Source organism: Ursus americanus, chromosome 26, assembly GCF_024610735.1.
Source record: "Ursus americanus isolate L20-20 chromosome 26, mUrsAme1.1.p, whole genome shotgun sequence".
NCBI lineage: Eukaryota > Metazoa > Chordata > Mammalia > Carnivora > Ursidae > Ursus > Ursus americanus.
The window spans coordinates 19,054,687-19,072,327 of NC_142152.1; the positions used below are offsets into that span (position 1 = coordinate 19,054,687).

General features: G+C 39.4%; 1 protein-coding gene across 5 annotated transcripts in view; it reads left to right on the forward strand.

Annotated features, from left to right (window-relative positions):
- The first annotated feature begins 1,250 nt into the window (after nucleotides 1–1,250).
- ZNF410 (zinc finger protein 410) overlaps nucleotides 1,251–17,641 on the forward strand; it is a 38,321-nt gene continuing 21,930 nt past the window's right edge. For 2 of the 5 annotated variants that reach the window (XR_006781472.2, XM_045807836.2), the window contains exons 1-3: nucleotides 1,251–1,402; nucleotides 13,607–13,789; nucleotides 14,850–14,985. Coding sequence is in view for 4 of the 5 variants with exons in the window: in XM_045807836.2 (XP_045663792.1) it covers nucleotides 13,757–13,789; nucleotides 14,850–14,985 (169 nt within the window). In the remaining variant the exon portion in view is untranslated. Of the gene's footprint in view, nucleotides 1,403–6,885; nucleotides 6,976–11,939; nucleotides 12,162–13,606; nucleotides 13,790–14,413; nucleotides 14,464–14,849; nucleotides 14,986–17,641 lie in introns of all 5 variants that reach the window. The other 3 variants (XM_087856130.1, XM_045807837.2, XM_045807838.2) reach the window with 3 other exon arrangements.

A 17,641-nucleotide genomic window follows, 5' to 3' on the forward strand; every position in this document is an offset into this window, starting at 1 on the left:
GCTTTATGGCCACCTTTTTACACTCTGCAATATATTTTATCTGCAACATTTGTAGGAAGTAGATTCAAATTGTGCCAGTAATGAGTCACTCAGTGTCCTCTTTTTTATGAAGATTTTATTCATTTATTTGAGAGAGAGGGAGAGCTAGAGAGAGAGAGAGAGCAGACAGAGGGAGAAAGAGAGAGAAGCAGATTCCGTAGGATCGGGGAGCCCCAGCACGGTCTCTGGATTCCAGGACCCTGGGATCATGACCTGAGCCCAAGGCAGACGCTTAACTGAGCCGCCCAGGCGCCCCTCACTGTCCTTTTGTTTTATATACCTTTCCTGGACCGTTTCATCTCCAAAGAGCGCGTCATCTCTGGTCTGTATGTTGATAACTCCCAAATCTGCATCTTTATTTCTGACCTCTTTCTTGGGCTTAGGACCTCCCAAGTAAAATATCCTGTTGACACCTGGGATAAACTGTTTATCTCAAGAGGAATTACCTTCCTCTTACATGCTTCTACTTTGTTTTTAAATCACCATTGTTTGCGCACCCAAACTAATACTCCCTCTCTCATTCAGATGCCTGTGGTCAAGGCTTCTGTTTAACCTTGAAAATGCCTTTCTTAGGGAACTCCTTTAATTCCCACTGCCGCTATCTTAGTTGAGTTCCTCATTCTTTGGCACACAGCAAGTATTGAAAAATAGTAATTTCAAAAAGTCTCACCCGCATAAAGCTCTAACGTGGTGGCATCCAGCCGGGAACTCAAGTATTCTACTCCCCAGTGTGGATATTCATTCGAGAGCTCGTTGCATCCTAATGTAGGGAACCCAGACTCTAGGGAATTCATATTACAAGAAAAGTTGTACATCTGAGTCTCAATTCTTACCCTGTCCCGAATGCAATGCAGAACTAGATTCTGCAAGTTCCTTTCTCAAGCAGTGAAGCTTTGAGGTCCTCTTCAGTGAGAACTTTGTTAAATGTTTAAGTAGTGCTCTCTTTCTCGCTGACCTCCATTGTAACTAGTTCTGATCTCAGCTGACAAGAAAAACTACCCCATCTGCTACTGCAAGGAAGCAGTGACGTCACGACTGGAATGAACTGACCCCGTTTTTCGGGTTTCGCAGACCGCGGGGGCCCCAAGGCGGGGAATGAATAGGCAGGAGACCACAACTCCTAGCGTCCGGGGGCCCAGCCCCGCGCACACAGCCCGGCCCCTGCCCGCCCTCTACACCTCCGGCGGAACCCCGCGCGGGACCGCTGAGGTCCAGCCTGGGGCGAGCGAGTGGGTGTGAGCGTTGGGGGCCGGCCAAACTTCCTGTCCCGCGCTGCCGCTGCTTCCGGCGGGAGCCGGAAGACGCTGTATGTGGACGGAATTCGGGACCGCCTGACGGCTAGCCGGGTGCCCGGGACGGGAAGGTGAGCTCCGGGCTGGGCCAGGCCACACCCGCGCTGCTGGGTGGTCCCCGAAAGGGAGGGAGCCAGTACCGGCTCCTCGGGGGCTCGGGCCGAGTTCGCCTCCGGAGAGGACAGGGAAACCGCCCCCCTTGGGCACCCCTCCCAGATCTGGCGGGCCCGGGAGCGGCCGGTCTGAAGCCCTATAGCTTCGGCCCTTCCCCTCGCGGCGTTGGGGCCGATGTTTCTGCTCCTTTGCTTGGTTTTGGGGGCAGCAGCTTAGAAACAAGACGGTCCTGAGAAAGCTGGAGTCAGCAGCGGGTCCCTAAGGGCGGGGGTTGCTGGACTGCACCCACCGCCGGGCCCTGCCCGCGGTCCTTGAGGCCTTACACTAAGGCCGTTGCAGAGGGGGAGAGAGGATGCCAAGAGGACTCTGCCCTGGATATTTCAGCCCAGAGCTGCCCTCTTCGTTCATACGTCCACTTACTTCCTGGGTCTAGAAGAAGGAAGGCAGGCTGCCGGCTCTGAGGGGGTCGGCTGCTGGCTTCTCCTTCGCCTGTCATTTCAAGGCGAGGCTGTGGGCTGTGTTTACAGCCTGTATGCATTCGCAGGTTGAATTTATCCTCTAAAGTTTCTTCAGAGGAAAGAATGCAATTAGTTTATTGAAGTTTATCCTACTTGCTCATGAGGCCCTCAAGTGCATTTAGGCACCGTTTGGAAGTTAAATATTACTAACCTGGGACTTAAGAATTTGTACTTCTTCACTTTGGCACATAGGTCAGCGTAACATATTTGCAAGGAGAGTAAAAGAAACATTTTGTAATAGAGTCAGCGGCATTTCGTTGTTGTTAGGGAGTGAGAAATTCCACTTTGTATTACTTGGTGTGGACAGAGTAAAGTCCGCTGATTGGAAGATTTAGGTTCTAATTTTTAAAAATTCTATATTTAAGTAAATATCTGATTTTTGACAAGTTACTTAATCTCTAGTGTTTTTCCCCTCCTCTGTAGGTGAAGAGGCTTACCTATTTATTGAGCCAGACACTTATGGTATGCTTAGTTTGTTCAAAGCATCATACTAGGTTAATGACAGTTAGAATGAATAAATTCAACGACCTTAACCAGTGGAAAAAATATGCATGTAGACAACTAATAGCCAAGGCAGGATGGAATAATTGCTAAAGAGAGGTGAAACTGTGTTGTGAGAACACCAAGGTAAAGACAGATTTGTTTTGACTGCAGGGAAAGGATCAGAGTCTTAGTGGATGGCATTTGAGTTGGATTTTAAAGGCTGGAAAGGATTTCAAAAAATCAGAACTGGATTGGGAGTGTTTATTACTGGTTGAAGACTATTGTAAGCAAAGACTTGAGCACTGAAATAGGCTGGTGTGTTCATTCCAAAACCCAGTACATGTGGGCTGGAGTAAAGGGTTATTTGAAGAATACGGACAGTGCTGTAACTGGAACAGTATTTGAGGATATACTGTAAAATATTTGAAATGCCATGCTTCGGAATTTGATAGTATTCTGAGGCACTGAATTTTAAGTGAGTGGAGTAACATAAACATTTCTGTGTTTCGGAAAGATAACTCAAGTGGCTGCATAAAAAGGTGGATTGAAAGGGGAATTTTTAGGGCAGGGTGACCAGTTAGAAGCCTATTTTTTTTTTTTTTAAAGATTTTATTTATTTATGTGACAGACAGCCAGCGAGAGAGGGAACACAGCAGGGGAGAGGGAGAGGAAGAAGCAGGCTCCCAGCCCAGGAGCCTGATGTGGGACTCGATCCCGGAACGTCAGGATCACGCCCTGAGCCGAAGGCAGACGCTTAACGACTGCGCCACCCAGGCGCCCCTAGAAGCCTATTTTAATAGTGTAGTTGAAACATAATGAGATCGAAACTGGGTATCACAGGAGGAATAAATTTGGGGGAATCAGAACTACTGGGATTATTTAAATATGGAGGATGAGACACATTGTTAAGGACCTAGAATTTGTGGCTGAGTGGGAAGAAGGTTGGGCAATAATTGAAATGGTTAATACAGGAAGAAGAACAGGTTTGGTGGTGGAGATGATAATCTAGACTTTGGGCATTGTTACGTTTGAGATGGTTATCCGTGGGGACATATCCGGCAAGCAGTTAGAAATAAAAATTTGGAGTTCAGAAGAGAGGTCAGGAGTAGAGACAAAAATTTTGGTATTATTTGCATGTCGTTCATTCACTGTACAGATATTTTATTCAGTACCTACTAGGTGCTTGCAGGGAAGTTTGTATGGAAGCCCTTAAATCTCATAGTAAAGCCAACCTTAGAGTTTCACAGTATCAGAAATGACTCTTGGAGACCTAAATTCCTTATGAATTACATATAATACTTTGCCAGGCACAATGCTAGGTAGTGGAAGGAAAGTTGTGAACAAGACAGACTAGTTCCTGCCCTTGTTTATGGAGCTTACAATTTACAGGGTAGCCAGACAAAAAATGAATACTATGTAAAATTAGAATTAGAAACAGCAAGATGCCAGGTTGGCTCCGTTGGTTAAGTGTCTGCCTTGGGCTCAGGTCATGATCCCAGGACTCAGGGATTGAGTCTTGCATCGTGCTCCTTGCTCAGTCCTTTGCCTGCTTCTCCCCCTGCTTGTGCTCTTTCTCCCTCTCTCTGACAAATAAATAAAATCTTTTTTTTTTTTAAAGATTTTATTTATTTATTCGACAGAGATAGAGACAGCCAGCGAGAGAGGGAACACAAGCAGGGGGAGTGGGAGAGGAAGAAGCAGGCTCATAGCGGAGGAGCCTGATGTGGGGCTCGATCCCAGAACGCCAGGATCATGCCCTAAGCCGAAGGCAGACACTTAACCGCTGTGCCACCCAGGCGCCCCTAAATAAATAAAATCTTAAAAAAAAAAAAGGAATTAGAAACAGCAGAGATAGAGAATAAAAGTTTAAGTATGGGGAATCTTCTTTGGATAAGGTCATCAGACAAAGCCTTTCTAAATGAGTTGATAAACAGCCCAGAAAAATGAAAAAGAGCTAATCAATGGAGAGAGCGGTAAAAGTGTTCCAAGGTAGAGGAAATGACATGTGCACATCCCTAACATCAGAAAGAGCTTAATTTGTTCAAGGAACTAAGATGGCTGAAGCTTGGTGAGCCCATAAGGGAGAGTGACTCTGGAGTGTAGTTGGAGAATCAGGAATGGATCGCATAGGTTCTTATAGGCCAGTATAAGGAGTTTGGATTTTGTCTAGGTGCATTGGGAAGCCAAGTAAAGAGTTTCAAGCAGGTGAGTGATATAATAGGACTCACATTTAAAGATGATACTTACTACTGTGAAGAGAATAGAATGGAGGGAGGCCAGGGTAGAAGCATGGAGACCAGTTAGGTGGCACTAACAGTGGTTTAGGACAAGTATTGATGGTGGCCTAAAATAGGCCACATTTGAGACAGTTGAGATAGAAGTAGGTGGATTTGCTGTTTCCGTAGGACTGGATATTGGGAGCAAAAGAAAGAAAGTAATAAAAATGGCTCCTAAATGGGGTGAATGGTGGTCCCATCTTGATTGGAAGGTTGTGGTGAGTGGGGCTGGCAGGACGTGATGAGAAACAGGCTTGGAAGAGAATTCATTTTGGACATGTTGAATTTGAGATATCAAGTTAAAATGTTAAGTAGAGATGTCAAGTAAGCAATTGTATATACAAGTCTGCAGCTCAGAAGCAATATCTGGGCTGTAGATAAAAATTTTGGTGATGAGCACCAGGTGTTGTATGGAAGCGTTGAGTAACTATTATATACCTGAAACTAATATTGCACTGTACGTTAACTAATTGGAATTTAAATAAAAACTTAAAAAAAATTGGAGACTGTATCATTTCAAGCCATAAGTTTACACTAGGAAGAGAATGTGGCAAGAAAAGAGAGCCTGAATACTACCCTGAGGAAAATTAATATTTAGAGGCAGAGTGCAAGAAGAGTATAGGAGTTACCAAAGGAAGCTGGGGGAATGGCAATGATGTAAGAGTAAAATGAGGAACATGTCTCTTGGAAGAAGAGTATAAGTAAAGTGTTGGAGGAAGTAGGCAGTGCTTCTAAGGGGTAATACCAGTTATGACTCTGGTCACAAGTGACCAGTTTGCTTCAGAAGAGGAATTTATAACAAGGATGTGGGCAGCTCCTGGGACCAAAGGAAATGATGAAGGCCCTGGCTTTATGAAGGACAGGAATTGGAGCAGCCCCGGGGAGGCTGCTAGCAGCATTACTCGCATGAATGGGCTGCTGCAGCAGTTTTCAGCCCTTTGTTAGTTCTTTCAGAATTCACATTCTGAGGAAAAGTGTCTGGTTTGTTCACTATGGGTCAAGTGTCCAACAGTTGGGCCAGTGAAGAAGAGAACACCTTGATCTACAGTCTCGACCAAGGATGTATCCAATGGGGGAGGGGTAGATCCCCAGACATAACATAGATCTGTCACCCACACAGGGGAAATGAATGTGAGATAATTAAAAACAGTAGTTGTTCATTGCAAAGGTCAAGAAGGGCTACAAAGTGTCCATTGAATTTGGTAACATGAAGATCTTTGGTAATCTTTACAAGAAAAGTTTTGGTGAAGTGATGGGATTGGATAGTGATTGGAGATTTGAAAGTGGAGACAAGTCTCTTGATAAATTTGGCTCTGAAGGATTGCAGAGAAATGGGGAGGTGACTGGAATAAAAATGAGGGCTGTGGGAATGGAACACCTCAGCAGATCCTGGGAAGGCAGAGGGAAAGCCCGGGATGAATCCTATAGTTTATAAGTTTCATTCTGGCTTCACAGTTCTCCATTCCAAATTTCTTTCACTAGTACCTATTACCACTGTGTTGTTAGAATTTAATCAACTTCCATAATACGCTAGATACGGATATAAAAGGTTACTTGGGTTTTTTTTTTTAAGATTATTTAATTGTCAGAGAGCGAGCTCGCGCACAAGTAGGAGTGGCAGGCAGAAGGAGAAGCAGGAGCTTCTCCGCTGAGCAAGGAGCCTGATGTGGGATTTAAGAGCAAGTACAAGCAGAGGGGAGTGACAGGCAGAGGGAAAAGCAGGCTACCCACTCAGACGCTTAACCAACTGAGCCACCCAGGCATTCCAGGACTACTGTTTTATACCAAAATTTACACTGTTCTTTTTTTAATTTTCATTTTTGATCATGGTGATTCCCTACCATTAGTAGAATTTTTGTTTTAGTTTTTCATTTTTAGTGAAGCATTGTTTGGGTCTATATTTGTGGTCAGCCGCAGGTACATATGGACGGAACTGAGAAGCAGATTGGTTACCAATTGAAGGGACCACAGTGTTTCTCAATTTCTTCCCTCTTTTTTCCTCACCTCCCCCCCTTTCTTTCTGAAACTGGGTCAAGGTCAAGGCATTTTCTGCCTCCCTAGAGTAAGAGCAGTACTGGTATTCTAGGCTTTGTTTTCCTAGGGTGGAATCACATTGCTTTTTAGAAGTTGACACAATGATGTTCTGTTTCTTTCCTGAGGCAGAGCTGTAAAAGCCCCTGGTCATCTTTCCCTTTGGAATACACTCCCTTCTGTATGGCAGTCAGGACTGAGGCAAGATACCACCTGTATCAGGTCTGTTCTCCTGTTGTAGTTTAGTTTATTTTGGCTTGGTTTTCCCGCCCAGTATTTCTCCATGTGGCCTGCATTAGTTTTAGACCATCTCTGCCCTCCTAACATGGTGTTACCACTAATTCCTGTCTTGTGTGAGGATTCAAGTTATTTCAGTTTCCCCAAGACTCTAATGATAATTGCTGATTGTAATATATATTTATAGCAGGTTTATATCAATGGCTTTATGTTTTATGGCTGAGTCTCTGTTTAACATGCATTTTAGACTTTTGAAGATACTTGATACTGTTTTCAGTCTTTGGGATGAAATCTTTTAAGTAGCTTTTGAGATCACTTTAGTGAGTTTTATTTTTAAAAAATTCAGAGTGCCTGAGATTAGCATAGGCTAGTATTGTTTCATGTAAATGTGTTATTTGTATGTGTCTCAGTGAGTATTTCATTCTCTGGGGTATGATGGAAAATGTATCTTACTGTGATTTGCAGTCAAAATGTTTGAAAACCACTGCTTTATAAGGAATTTGGACTCAGTTAATAAAAGGCAGATTTTTTTTTTTTTTTAAAGATTTTATTTTAAGTAATCTCTACTCCCAACATGAGGCTTGAACTCAAGACCCCAAGATCAAGAGTTACACACTCTACCAACTGAGCCAGCCAGGCGCATTTCTTAATCTTTTAGGGTATAAAAGCATTTGAAACATTTACTTGTTTTTTTTTTTTTTTTAAGATTTTATTTATTTATTTGAGCTAGAGAGTGAGCTAGAGAGCAGGAGCGGGGGCGGGGGGAGCAAAGGGAGAAGCAGACTCCCCACTGAGCAGGGAGCCCCATGCGACTCAATCCCAGGACCCTGGGATCATGACCTGAGCTGAAGGCAGACGCTTAACTGACTGAGCCACCTAGGTGCCCTGTTTACTTGTTTCTTAAGCACTTATGCAGAGCTTTGTTTTCTGAAGAATTTTGTGATTATTTCTTTTGACCGATATATAAATAATCCTAGGGTAGATTTGTTTCATCTGTATTTCAAATGAATTTCCTAGGGCCCAGAAGATGAGTAGCCTGCCTAGGTCTCAACCAAAAAGTCAGAGGCAGAATTTGGATTTCTGTTTTAGAGACCTTGGATTTTTCTTTTTTTTAATAAACATATCTCAGCTTCTTTATTTAACTTAGCTACGTAATGCATAATTTGCTGAATTATATTGAGTGTACTGTAGAAGAAAAATGCAGTTAATCAGACTTCAGTTCTCAGGATTTATTTATTTGGCTAAAAACAGAAGGAGAATTGTTCTCAGGAAGGTCTAGATCATAGAGATTCCTATTGTCTTAAATCAGCTTTGCTTTTTTTATGAGTTCTCTTGTTACCAATTTACAGAACTTTTCAGGGCTGCCTGTGTTCTTTGCTTTGGTTCATTGCAAAGGTTTGTATTGCCTGCATTCTTTTTAACCTTTAGGCTGACTGTGGGATAACATATAACATTTTCTGCTATTATTAGCTATTAACATAATAGGATTGGCAGGGTCAGTGGATTTCTAAAGAGTAGAATTTCTGCTGGACCAAGGTTGTTTTCTGTAAGCACTCTAATGTGCTTTGGTGGCCATAGGGGAACCATGCACACAGTAAAATTCCGTTGTTGCCAAGAGTAAAGGGAGAAAAGGGTCTAACTAGAACTACTTATTTCATATTTATTAATAATATTTATTAGACTAATCCCTGGGTGTCTGAGATCATTTTGTTTTGTTGTGAATTCTCTCCAGAGCCAAGATGCCTTATTTATGATTTGTGGAAAATACAAATTGATGGGCCTACCTTTGGTTGCTGATAGTTAAATGTCATTATCTCTTTTGTTATTTATGGGGCTAAATTAGTAATTTTTCTAATGTGAAAGGAAATAAGGGCATATAAATTTTGCCTGTCTACCAGATAAAGATTAGAAAAAAAGAACAAATATTAGTGTTCACATTGAAGAATTTGGGGTGACTACTCAGTATTACATTTCTTTTTTTTTTTTTTTTAAGATTTTATTTATTTATTCGACAGAGATAGAGACAGCCAGCGAGAGAGGAAACACAAGCAGGGGGAGTGGGAGAGGAAGAAGCAGGCTCATAGGGGAAGAGCCTGATGTGGGGCTCGATCCCATAACGCCGGGATCACGCCCTGAGCCGAAGGCAGACGCTTAACTGCTGCGCCACCCAGGCGCCCCCAATATTACATTTCTAGTCTCTTATCTTAATTAATAGCATAAGAAGGCTCTCCTTAAGACCCATAATTACCTTAAAAATAGTTTCCTTTTTTTTTTAAACTTAAAAAAAAAAAAAAAGATTTATTTATTTATTTATTTATTTGACAGAGAGAGAGAGAGACAGCCAGGGAGAGAGGGAACACAGGCAGGGGAAGTGGGAGAGGAAGAAGCAGGCTCATAGCGGAGGAGCCTGATGTGGGGCTCCATCCCAGAAGTTGGGATCATGCCCTGAGCCAAAGGCAGACGCTTAACGACTAAGCCACCCAGGTGCCCCCCAAAATAGTTTCCTTTTGAGTAAGAGTAGTGCCTTTCACTCCACTGTCATGCAAATTGCATTCAAAGGAAGAACAATGCATTGAACACTATATTGGCCCTCATACTGGCAAATTTTTATTATGATTACTCTAAATATACTTTGACATAAAGCTAGGTAGTAATTCTTATCCTGCCAGTGCTGAAGCTCCCAGTAGCTCTTAATCAACTGCAAAATCAAAACAAGTTTACAAATAATTCAATAATAGCAGTGGTAGGGTCAGTGGATTAAAAAAAAAAAAATTAACCTATGCTGAACCAAGATTGTTTCCTTTAAGCAATCTAATATATATTTATTTTTAATTGATGAATAGGTGACATACAATGTTAAATTAGTTTCAGGTATACAGCATAATGATTTGACAGTTTGATACATTACCACAATTTGATACACTACTCTGTGCTCACCAAGATAAGAGTAGTTACCATCTGCCATGATACAAATTTATTACAATATCAGCAGTCTAATGTTTTGATGGCTCTAGGGAACCATGTAGGTAGTACAATTTAGGCTATTGCAATTATATCAGTTGTTGCCATGGATTTATATCTTTATGAATGAGTATACAGTTGTAAACCACACCATAAAACAAAATTTAAAATAACATTCATATTTGGTAGAGATGTCGATTTGCTGAAATGCAGTACTTAAATTTGAACTTAATAGTGGAAAGATTTAGCCTTGAATTCAGTAATATATTTCCTGTGTTTCTACGTTTTAACTTCAGTAATACTATGCAGAGAATATCATACAAGGTATGTATTTAAAATGTCAAGACATTGTTAAGCAGCGTGTGATACGGGATTTCACATGTAACCAAAACTGACTAGAAGTCCTTGAATGCCAGTTTTAATGAGGTATTGTTAAATAACTGCAGAGTTAGAGTTGCCTTGTTCAAATGAAGATAAGATTTGTGTTGCAAAGGAGAACACACAGAATGGGAGAAAGTTTGTGCAAATCATATATCTGATAAGGGGCTTGTATCTAGAATATATAAAGAACTCTTACAACTCAACAATAAAAGACAACTCAATTTAAAAAAATGGGCATGTGATCTGAGTATTTCTCCTGAAAAGATGTGCAAATGGTCTATAAACACATGAAGAGATATGCAACATCATTAGCCATCAGGTAATGCAACTCAAAACCGCAATGAGTTACCATTCACACCTGCTAGGAGGGCTATAATAATGTGTTGGTGAGGATGTAGAGAAATCTACTGCTAGTGGGATTATGAAATGGTGCAGACACTTCGGAAAACAGCCTGGTAATTCCTCAAGAGGTTAATCATAGAGTTACCATATGATCTAGCAATTCCACATCTAGGTATATATCCAAAAGAGTAAGAACATATGTCTACTAAAAAACTTGTACATGAATGTTCATAGCAGCATTATTCATAATAGCCAAATTGTAGAAATAATCCAATGTCCATTAAGCGATACATGGATAAATAAAATGTATATTCATACAATAGAATATTATTGGCAACAGAAATTAAGCACTGACTCATATTACGAGAGGGATGAACCTTGGGAACATTATGTTAAGTGATAGTAGCCAAGCACAAAAGATCACATGTGTAATTCCATTTATATGAAATGTTTCGAATAGGCAAATCCATAGAGACAGGAATTAGTGGTCGCCTAGGCCTGATCAGGGGAGGGTTTGGGAGGAAATGGGGAGTGATTGCTGATAGGTACAAGGTTTCTTTTTTGGGGTGATGAAATTGTTGTAAAATTGGTTGTGGTTGTGATTGCACAACTCTGAATATACTAAAAACAATTTAACTGTAGTCTTTAAATGAGTGAATTGTATGCTATATGAATTATATCTCAGTGAAGCCGTTATTTAAAAATTTGCATTGCGGTTTTTGGAACCTGTTAAATGATGATGGGAATTGAGGATAGAAACAAATTTAATTGCATATTTGCCATCACACTTCGGCTAATATACATAGCAAGTTGCTGTGTTAAAGATGAGATTCACACAGTACACTTGATAAGGTACTGAGTGCTCCGGTGCAGATTCTTTTAAGGTCAGCCTGCCTATGCTACTCTATCCTACTAGTCACTCTTTAGTTCATATAGTGCACATACAAACCACAAACATGGGCAACAAATTCGGGCAGAACTCAGTTATAATATGGATATCCATTTGTTCCAAGATAATGCTTGTGTTATTTTCTTGAAAAATTATCACTGAAATGAATATACTAAAATAAAAAGATATCATAGATAACCATGGACCCTTGAGAAATGTGATGAGATGTGGCTCTTAAACTATAAGAGAGGTGGCAGCTTCCTTCTTTAAATTGTTATTACAGCTTTGCAAAAGTATCTAAGATCTAGTACATGATTTTTCTCTTGTTCAGTGCACATATTCATAAACTTCATTTTTTTTTTTCATTTTTCATTAGGTAAGGATAATGGAAACGCAGCAAGCATCATTGGTTTCTAAGAAACCTAACGAATATAAAAGGCAGCAAATAGTTGTCTAGTTTCTTAGAGATTTTACAATCCTGGAAACTCAGAGTTTGAGGAACCTTAAGAATAACCTAAACAAGTATTTGGTTATTTCTTGGCTTCTTAAGATGAACTGGAATTGGGGAGAAGGACTTCTTAAACCCTGGTGTTTCAAGGTCAGACATAGATAGATGTAATCACTATTCATGCTGACCTGCTCTGGGCAGCAGTCCTGGTTCTGCAACTTAATAACTTGAGCAAGTGATGCACTGAGCCTTGGTTCCTTCCTCTGTGAAAAAGGGGGATGGATAAACAACATTGAACTATTATGTATAGAGCTTGAATTAGGAAAACATAGGGAAAGAAAAAATCAGAGATTTATGATACTTGATTTTATGTAGGAAACTTAAATAAAAGGACACTTTCATTTACATCTTGTGAATTGTTATTTTTTTATGATGAAAGTGAGGATTTCTGGAAGCTAGCAAGAGGGAGAGGAAGGAACCAACAGAGTAATAAAAATTTATTCCTGAACTTCTAAATGTCTTTTTTGCAGAGTAAGCCTGCCTTGTTCTAACTTTCCAGTCAACTTTGGTATTAATTGAAAACTCCCTCCTGAGTACATTTTACACTGTGTAATTACTTTGTATATGGTAGTGCTCCCAAGTTTAGCAACAATTGTACAAAATACAGTGGACTCTTTTGTCAAAGTCTGAAAAAAATTAAGTGATAAAAAGTAAGAATTTTAATTATGGGGGAAAATAGCTACATCAGGGTTCCAAGGTTACTACTTTTGGGAAACACTTTTCAGATTTTGACTGTATAACTACTTTTAGAAAGATGAGGAAATTGAGAAAGGAAAAATAAGTCATACCAGCCTGCCACCTGATAGCTACTATCATAGTTGTATTAATTTCCTTTTACTTTTTTCTGTTCATATCTTTTTTTTTTTTTAAAGATTTTATTTATGTATTTGACAGAGATAGAGACAGCCAGCAAGAGAGGGAACACAAGCAGGGGGAGTGGGAAAGGAAGAAGCAGGCTCATAGCGGAGGAGCCTGATGTGGGGCTCGATCCCACAACGCCGGGATCACGCCCTGAGCCGAAGGCAGACGCTTAACCGCTGCGCCACCCAGGCGCCCCTCTGTTCATATCTTAACTAGTTTTAATAATAGCAAATATATAATTTTGTATTTTGTTTTTGTAATTTAACATGTCATTAGCACTTTTTGTTGTTGCGTTGTTTTTATAACCATATTTTTAAGTGACAGTGCCATAGTCTAATAAATCATTCCCTAAGTGTTGGGTATGTATGTGTATTTATATCTTGCTTGCAGTTGTTTATTGTTGTAGATGCTAACATGAAATTCTGTGGGCATATATTTTTTCTATTTTAAGACCTTTTCTTAAAATAGACTATTAGAAGTTGAAATTCTACGAAGTACAACTTTTAATGGATTTTGACATCTATTGGGCTTGTTCTATTTTAAAGCAAGTGTTTTGGTCTGAATTTTTTATTTGCTTGCTTGTTGTGATTTTCAGATGTGTAGAGAAGTGCCTTTGTTTATTTAGCTACATTTTTCTACTACTCTAATTCTCTCTCTCCCTTATCCTTTTTTAGGCTAAATTGATTACCCACCCAGCACAGCATCTTACAGGAAAAGCATAGCATTTCCTAGAGGAATATGAGCATAACAGGAAGGTGTCACTGACTCTGAATTAAATTTTTAACCTATCCCCTGAACAGCTACAGGATTTGGAAGCTGAATCAATGTTATCAGATGAGTTAGAATCCAAACCAGAGGTGAGCCCAGGCAGTGCCTTTTATTTATTTACTTATTTTTATTTTTTTTTGTGGGCTATCTTCCAAGGTTTGTCCTTAGTTCAGGAAGTCAGGAAACTTCTGTAATGAGCCAGATAGTAAATATTTTAGGTTTTGTGGGCCATATTGTTTTGGTTGTAACTACTAGTTTATTATTTTTTCTATCACAAAGTACTTTCTCAAAGATTTAAAAACTCCTTTTTACCTATCGCTTTTTATGTTTAAGTAAGTATAAGTTATTACACACTTAGGTAATTACATGATGACAAAATTTTATATGTATGATATATATGTGAATGTGTATATACATATATAAATATTTACTACCACAACCATTTTTCAGTAATTTTGTGTATATCTGAAAGTGTTTTCTTTCTAAATGTGATTAGAGGATTTAAACATTATTTGTTTATTATTTATTTTATTTTTATTTATTTTTTTAAGTAGGCTCCATGCCTAGCGTGGAGCCAAATGTGGGGCTTGAACTCACGACCCTGAGATCAAGACCTGAGCTGAGATCAAGAGTCGGATGCTTAGCTGGCTGAGCCACACAGACGCCCCTAAACATTTTGTTATTTTTATTCATTTCTCTTGCTTTAATTTTAGCACTTCTCTGTCACGTAGTGGAAAGGTCAATGAATTTGGAATCAGGTTACGTAAGTTTAAAGACTTATTTCCCCTACTAGTCATGTGACCTAGATAAGTCAGTTGATGTCTTTGACTTGATTCCTTATCTTTATTTATTTATTTTTTTTGATTCCTTATCTTTAAAATACATGTTTAGTCTTACTGTTTTACGGTAAGGTTTAAATGAACCAATATAATACAGCTTTTCTTTGAAACAGAGCACTTGATAAAAATAACTTTAAATGTTATTTCGTAGTTAATCTAGTTTTTCTGTGAATGTGGTTGAGACTAGTGAGCAGTAAAGATTTAATTATGCTATGAACTTTTGGTAAATTCAGAGGTTTAGATCATTCCTAACAACTTGTATTTTTCATTATTGTCTCTTCGTCTTCCCCTTTCTCCCTCCTCCCCCCAGCTCCTGGTACAGTTTGTTCAGAATACGTCCATCCCATTGGGACAGGGGCTAGTAGAATCAGAAGCTAAAGACATTACTTGTTTGTCCCTCCTTCCGGTGACTGAGGCCTCAGAATGCAGTCGGCTAATGTTACCAGGTAAAAATTAAGATTGCAAGAAATAAGATAAGCAAGTTTTAAGAGCTTAGCTTGCTCTGTCATACTGGTGGAATGGGATAAATGACTTTATAACTGACTGGTAAAAACTGTAAATACTGGGAATCATGGAGAATAAGCAACCATGGGAGTTACAAGTGCATTAGTAATTTAAGCCATAGTAACGGATAGGATCATTCATAGAATGTGAGAGTGAGAAGAAAAGACCAATGTGGAACTCCCTATTCAAGATACAGGGTAAAGCAGGAGAGCCTATGGAGGAGGGAAGAAGGGAAGGCTAGAGCAATAAGAGAAATATTGGTACAGAGTACGGGCATGGAACTTAAGAGAATAGTCAGTGTGTCAGATGCTTCTAAGAGGCCCATGAGATAGGAACTGTCCCAATGAGAGAGGACCAACAAGGCCATTGTTGACGTTGGCAGGACCTGTTCCATGGAAAGGGAATGGAAAGCCAGGTTGTAGAAGAGGGTTGAGGTATCACTGCAAGCTAAGTATAGTTGAGGAAGTAACTACACTTCGCAAGGCTCTCCTGCTATGGAAAGGAAAAAGAGAAGGACATAAGGTAGATGGCGGAATTCTTTTTTAAGATCTGAAATATTTGAGGTTGGTTTTATGCTAAGAGGAAAGAGCCAGTTAGAGAAGCTGCAAACAGAAAGAGTGGCTAATTAGTGGGGAGGCTTCAGGAGAGGTAGGAGTAACTAGAATGCTGATCATGATTTGTGAGATTAACTTTGGATGGGGAGAAGGAGGTCCTATTCCGTGACTGTTAGCAAGGAGAACATTATTTATGGGTGCAGTGGGTTCTTTGTTTTCTGGAAATTGGAATATTTAAAATTTGGAATATTGATGTTAAATCAGGGGAGGGTCACCACCTATTGGTGATTGGTGATAGCTTATTATAAAACTTTCTGGTTACTGTCTTCTAGTGGTGTCCTTTTTTCTTAGATTTTTTTGAAGTGACTTTAAAATCTTTTTCAGTGTTTTAAGGTTTAAGAAGGGCAGATACATTCAACCAATGTTGACTTAAGGTTTCCTTGTCTAGTTCCTAGCTTTTGCACATCTTCTGTCGTTCAACTCCTGTTTTTCTACTGGTATGTTGGAGTTTTCCCAGATCCTTGCGGATTTTCAATATGTGTATTTTTCCATGTGCTAATAAATTTTGATCTTCATTGGGCTTAAATTTTCCTCTCCTGATTTTATTTGTTGAATAATATTTTAACAGTATTGATGTGAAAAGAACAACAAAATCATTAATCTTCTTTTCTGCATTAACTTTAGGTTTAATTTTGATTAAAAATATTTTATTTTTTTAAAGTTTTTATTTATTTATTCACTTAAGTAATCTCTACACCCAGTGTGGGGCTCAGACTTACAACCCCGAGATCAAGAGTCTCATGTTCTTCTGACTGAGCCAGCCAGGTACCCTGATTAAAAATATTTTAGATAGCCAATTATCAATAATAATAAATGAAAACCTATGTACTCACCTCCCAGCTCATGAAACATAATATTACAAACACAAATGTATCTGCACGTACCTCCCTAACTTTATTCCTCTCCCTCTTAAATATGTGTGTATCATGCACGGCTGGTATGTTTTCTTTTTAGTTGGGATTTGTGATAGATACAGAAAAGTATAAAACCTGTACTTATACATCTTGAAGAATTATTATAAAGGAGATACCCACCACCCAATCAAGAAGTAGAACCTTGCCAGCTCCCAAGCCCCCAGGGGTTCCTCCCTGATAAAGACAACTTCTGTTCTTCATAGGTCACCACTGCCCTCAACTATTTGACCGATATTTGTTTCCCAAGTTTAACCACTGAGATCTAGGCAATGCAGTTTAATCTTACGTGTTTTTAGACCTTGGAATCATATGAATGTATGTTGTTGTACCTTTCTTCTGTTACTCTATAGTTGTGAGATTCATCCTTGCGTGTGTAGCTGTGGTTTTTTTGGTTTCATTGCTGTATAGTGTTCTATGTTTGTAACCACAGCTTCTTTATCCATGATACTGTTGATGAATATTTAGTTATTTTCCAGTGTTTTACTATGACAAACTGCTATGAACTTCATTAAAAAATTTTTTGTGTATGATAAAATATACATAACTAAAGATTTGTGATTTAAACCAGTTAATCATTTTATTTTATTTTATTTTATTTTATTTTATTTTATTTTATTTTATTTTATTTTATTTTTTTAAAGATTTTATTTATTTATTTGACAGAAATAGAGACAGCCAGCGAGAGAGGGTACACAAGCAGAGGGAGTGGGAGAGGAAGAAGCAGGCTCATAGCGGAGGAGCCTGATGTGGGGCTCGATCCCATAACGCCGGGATCACGCCCTGAGACGAAGGCAGATGCTTAATGACTGCGCCGCCCCTAAACCAGTTAATCATTTTAATCACATAAACTTAACTGTTTAACCAGTTCTGTGACATTAAGGACATTCATATTGTACTATTTCATTAGACTTTGAAATGGCAGTACTATCCCTAGGCTTCCGCTTTCATTCATGTAATCTTATCTGTTATCTTCCTTAAAAAAAATGATCTGCCTTTTACAAAGATGACTTGAAACCCCTGAAAACATTGGGTGCTTTAGCACTGTAGTGCAATTCCTCATTTTATTGGAA